Source organism: Bison bison, unplaced genomic scaffold (assembly GCF_000754665.1).
Source record: "Bison bison bison isolate TAMUID 2011002044 unplaced genomic scaffold, Bison_UMD1.0 scf7180017858506, whole genome shotgun sequence".
Lineage (NCBI taxonomy): Eukaryota > Metazoa > Chordata > Mammalia > Artiodactyla > Bovidae > Bison > Bison bison.
This window is the reverse complement of record NW_011489078.1, coordinates 8,058-12,727: the sequence shown is the minus strand read 5'-3', so window position 1 is coordinate 12,727 and position 4,670 is coordinate 8,058. Positions and strand designations below refer to the sequence as shown.

Genomic DNA, 4,670 nt, shown 5'->3' with positions numbered 1-4,670 from the left:
CTCGTTGCTCTGGGCCAGCGCCACCAGCATGTCCAGCTTGGCTGGGTCCAGGGGCAGTTCATGGCGGTGCACCAGGCCAGTGAAGGTGTCCGCACCGATGAAGCCTGTATTCTCAGGGTCCAGCTGCTGTGGTTGTAGGGGGGCGGGGGGGCGGCCAAGGCTTGAGCATGGGCCCGGCCCCCAGACCACAGGGCTGGGCAGGTCAGCCTGGAGAGGCAGCCTCTGAACACCCCAGGTCCAGGCCCCTGTGCCCACGTGGTCGCAGGAGCTGCAGGCACCAGTGCCTAGGTCCCTGGCCTGAAGCTCCGCTAGTTCTCTAGGGGTCTCCCCACCTCATTTCAGCCCTGCCTATCCTGGAAGGGTAGGGCCAAGGTCTGAGGGCAAGCACCCGCCTGCTGCCACGCTGCAAGCGCCCTGCTCTGGCTCGCCCTTTCCTGGGTCTTGGGCAGGAGGCTAAGGTCGTGCAGGGAGAGGTTGGGCTGAGGGTCTCTGAGAAGTCCGTTCCCCCGGCCCACCCAAGGGCGAAGGGCCGCGGCGGGGGCGGTGCCGTCGCCCCCCACCTCTGCACGCACCTGCTCCTGGATAAGCTGCAGCAGCGAGCTCCTGTCCATAGAGCCGGGCCGGGGGCCGGGGCCGGGGTCGGCGGCCGCGGCCGGGAGGGGCTGCTCTGCGGACGACTCCGCTCCGCCCCGGCCCTCCGGCTCCGCCCGCTCCGCTCGGCGCCGCGTCACGGAGCCGCCCGCCCCGCCGCACACGCCGCCGCCACCGCCCGCCCAGCCACGCGCGGTCGGGACACGCGCGCGCCCCGCACGAGGACGTGCCCGGGCAAGAACGGTGCGCGGCTCCCGGTTCCCATCCCGCTAGTCCCGTGGGGCGGCAGCCGTGAAACTGAGTCAGGCGCAGTACCCAAGCCCCTCCCGCGCACGACCCGTTTTCCCAGGCGGGGTCTCAGCGCCAACGCCACCTCCTCAAGGAAGGCTTCAGGGAACTGCCCACTGCTGGAACTCTCTAGGCGGGGGCTCCCAGAAGTACCTCCCTGTAGGCAACTTGCCCATCCTGACAGACTGGCGTCACCGCCCAGCCGACAGACAACTAGCAGGGGGCAGGGAGGGCCTGCAGCTGGCCCTGCTCGGCAGGCAGGGACCAACACACCTTGGGCTGGAGGCTCCTGACCCCGCCTGTGGCCACAGCTGGGGTGGGATGGGAAGGGGACCTGGCCCCCAGGGAGGGCAGGCGGTCAGCTCCAGTAAGGAAGGCGGCACTCGGGACACGCACTGCAGGGCCACCCTCACCCCCGTGCAGCTGGGCCTTGCGATGGACCCAGCAGCAAAGAGCATCCTGCCAGGCCTGGCACCAGGGAGGACTGTACCAGGAGCCTCGGGTGTGGAACTGGGGGCCAGCGGGATGGTCAGACAACGTCCAGGTCTGACCCCCAGCCCCTCCTGGGCTAGGCCTGAGCATCCCTGCTGGGTGGGCAGCTCCCCACCCCCTAGAAACAGCTTGTCAGGACCCGAGGGCCTGGGCCCAGGGCCTACCTTGCACAGAAAGACCAAGTGCAGGCTGGAGGGGGCAGGAGCCCAGGACGCAGGCCGGAGCGAGGCCTGAATGCTGAGCCAGGCCCCCACCTCAGCCCCAGGAAGGCTCTCTGCCCGCTTGTCCGCAGGCTGTCCTCTGCCCAGCGGGAAGGGCAGAGGCTCAGGAGGGGCGGGAGGAATAAGTGAGAAATAAGACAGCTCCCCTAGAGCAGGGCCGCCGCACACCCCAGAGCCTCAACACACTGTAGCCAAGCTGATAGCCAGAGGCTGAGATTGGAGAGTGGGTACTCCTGGCAGTGGGGAGGGGGTCGTATCAGGGGGACCTCCAGTATTAGGCACCCCAGCCTCTCACCCTCAGCCAGCATGGACTCAATAGTCCTCAAGGCTCTGAGGCTGCATCAGGGCTGAACTGGTCCTGACCTGGACCCGAGGCCTCAGGATGGTCACCCAGGCCCAGAGGGGAGGTGTGAGCTTAGGAGGAATGTTCCCAGCCCACACCCACGAGGACGCACTTTAGTTAATTCAAGAAGTCGTTTTCAGTAAGCAAGACTCAATATGGAAAAGACACAAATGACGTTTAATCAGGAAACCCAATCTCACGTCTGCCCTGGACTGGTCTTCAAATTGGGATAGGGGGAACATGCTGGTCCAGCCGTTTCTTCCTCCCACCCCCTGCCTTTAGCCCCAAGTTCCTGCCTTCGTACCCCCTTCACACCCACTGGCCATACACCGAGGACCAGGAAGAAGGGATGGAGCCCTGAGAATTCGGGTCTGGGGGCACTGACTTGCTCACACACCCCCGGTCCCTCCAACACCTGATGCCCAGAGGCAGGCCACACCCAGCACCTGCAGCAGCTGGGAGCCAGGCCTACCTGTGGGCAGGGCAGGGGCAGAGCAGTGGGGGACTGTCCTCAGCGGGAAAGCAGAGACTGGGGGGAGCCCTGCCCCCCCAGCACCCTGAGATAGACCACGGGGCCCGGGGCCTCATCGGCTCTTCACCAGGACCCTGTAGAGGGAGAAGCTGAGGATGGCAGCGACGGCAGCCCCCATGGCCCCCAGCGCCACCCGGAGCCAGAAGGAGGTGGCCTGCAGCTGCCCGTGGACAAGGTGTCTGCAGGAGAGAGGAGACCCTTGCTGCTGTACCCCCGTCTCCCAGGGACCACAGAGCCCCCGCAGCTGCTCCCTGCCCGTGCCCACTCGACAGACCGCCCAGAGCAGGGGGAGCCTATGAGGCCCGGTCCCTAGGGCCCGCCCTGCCCCACTGCAGTCCCAACACCACAGCCACGCCGCCCTCCTGGGACAGGGTGCATCTCCCACACGGGGGCTGCGTGCTGGTACCCACGGGAAGGTGGCCATGGTGGCCAGCCGGGTGAAGATGCCCATGCAGGGCTCGACTGGACCGGCACAGGAGAACAGGGTTGGGGTGGGCAGCCGGTGCCGGCGGCAGAACTCAGCAGGCGACAGGCCGGGCAGCGGGACGCCTCCGGGCAGGTCAGCCTTGGAGCAGACGAAGAGGCAGGGGGTCTGCCCATCCATGTAGTGCTGCTGCAGGCCGGGGGCCATGTGAGCACGCCGGGGGTGCCTGCTCACGCCCTGCTACCCCGCAGGCCCCCAGGGCGGGCGGGACCTTGCCTTATAGACGCTGGCACACAGCGCAAAGGACCTGAGATCACTGCCGTCAAACATCAAGCAGGCCACGTCACAGGAGGCGTCCGCCGAGGCGGTCAGCAGGCTGTCCGCAGCCACCTCGCATAGCTAAATGGGATGGCCACAGAGGGGCACAGGGCTGGGTCCCTGGGCTACGCTGGGCAGCGCCCCCCGCGTGCATGTGCCAGGCCACCCTGGGGACCCCCGGCACTCACGATTAGGTATTTCTCCTGCCCGTTGACTTGCACTGTGTCGATGGCATAGACGGAGGGCTCCCCGGCATCCTGGTGCTGAGGAGGAAGGCCCCTGCAGCTTACGGCTCGGCTGCTCCCCAGAAGCCCAGCCCCCAGGTCCCCTCACAGCCTCGTGGATGCTCACCCCCAGGCTGTGGCCAAGGAAGGCCCGCAGGAAGGATGACTTGCCCACACCGCGGGCCCCCACCACCTTGCATAGGAGAACGTTTCTCTGCGTCTGTCCCTTCTCCTGGTCCAGTCTCTTCTCCCGGGTGACTGTAGGCAGGAAGAGAGGATGAGCAGGAGGTGGGGGCTGCCAAGGAAGTGCTGGCCAGGGGCTGGGATGAAGCAGGCACCCACCTGTGATGGCGTGGGCCTGGGAGTCCTGCTCGCAGAGCGTGGGGTAGCCCAGATAGCCTAGGTGCTCAAGAGAGCGCCGGACATCCAAGTAGGTCACCAGGCTGGGGACGGGAGAAGGGGGCATGTGGCGTCGCTGCGGGGCAGAGGGCGTGGGCCTGTCTGGGCGGGCGAGGGCTACACTTACGTCCACTGGCAGAGGTACCCGTGCAGGGGCAGCCTCCCGGCCTTGGTGCGGACCGTGCTGGGGAGGTGGGGGCCCCAGGGAGCAGCGGGAAACACGCTGAAGAGGCTCTGCAGCTCCGCTGGGGACAGGGCACCGTCCCGGTCCTGCGGGCAGAGGGGCGGCGGTGACAGGAGCTCAGGAGGCCACGGGGGTGCAGCCGGGGCCCAGCGCCCTCACCTGGTCGTGCTTCTCAAACATCCTCTGCACAAACTGGTAACCTCGGTGGTTGAGCTCGGCGCTGCAGCCAGGGGGCACACGGAGCCTGTGGGCGCCGGGTGGGGCTGTGCTCAGCTCCCGAGCACTGCAGGGCACTTCTTCCCAACACAGGCCAGCCACGCAGCCAACCCCCCAACCCAAAGATATGCCAAGAGCCCCCAACGCAGGGTCCAGGAGGCCCGTGCCCAATCCGACACAGAGCGGAGGTGAGCCCTGAGCCTGAATGCCACTCACGGTGGGCAGAGGTAATCAGCTGTCAACTCCAGTGAGTCTCCATAGCCAAAGCGCCTCAGGATGGTCCACGTGGTCTCATGGCGGCCTCGCTGGATGAAGAGCGTGTTCAAGAAAAGGAAGCCTGCTCAGGGGTGCAGAGGATGGAGTGGCACCGGACACAGCCTGGCTTTGCCCACCCCCAACCCCCGGGCAGGAAGGGCGTCAGGCCTCACCGTCCAGGGT

The 4,670-nt window shown here is 67.0% G+C and overlaps 2 protein-coding genes across 2 annotated transcripts in view; both read right to left on the bottom strand.

Annotated features, from left to right (window-relative positions):
• RHBDL1 (rhomboid, veinlet-like 1 (Drosophila)) overlaps positions 1–687 on the bottom strand; it is a 2,830-nt gene extending 2,143 nt beyond the window's left edge. The window contains exons 1-2 of the mRNA XM_010828160.1: positions 573–687; positions 1–126 (exon numbers count right to left, since the gene is read on the bottom strand). Coding sequence (XP_010826462.1) covers positions 1–126; positions 573–611 — 165 coding nt within the window. The 5' untranslated portion in view covers positions 612–687. The remainder of the gene's footprint in view (positions 127–572) is intronic.
• A 1,398-nt stretch (positions 688–2,085) lies between these two features.
• RHOT2 (ras homolog family member T2) overlaps positions 2,086–4,670 on the bottom strand; it is a gene marked incomplete at its 5' end in the record, with an annotated part of 5,152 nt that continues 2,567 nt past the window's right edge. Inside the window, 9 exons of the mRNA XM_010828148.1 lie at positions 2,086–2,646; positions 2,878–3,080; positions 3,168–3,290; positions 3,398–3,472; positions 3,561–3,691; positions 3,776–3,876; positions 3,960–4,102; positions 4,176–4,260; positions 4,449–4,573. Coding sequence (XP_010826450.1) covers positions 2,520–2,646; positions 2,878–3,080; positions 3,168–3,290; positions 3,398–3,472; positions 3,561–3,691; positions 3,776–3,876; positions 3,960–4,102; positions 4,176–4,260; positions 4,449–4,573 — 1,113 coding nt within the window. The remainder of the gene's footprint in view (positions 2,647–2,877; positions 3,081–3,167; positions 3,291–3,397; positions 3,473–3,560; positions 3,692–3,775; positions 3,877–3,959; positions 4,103–4,175; positions 4,261–4,448; positions 4,574–4,670) is intronic.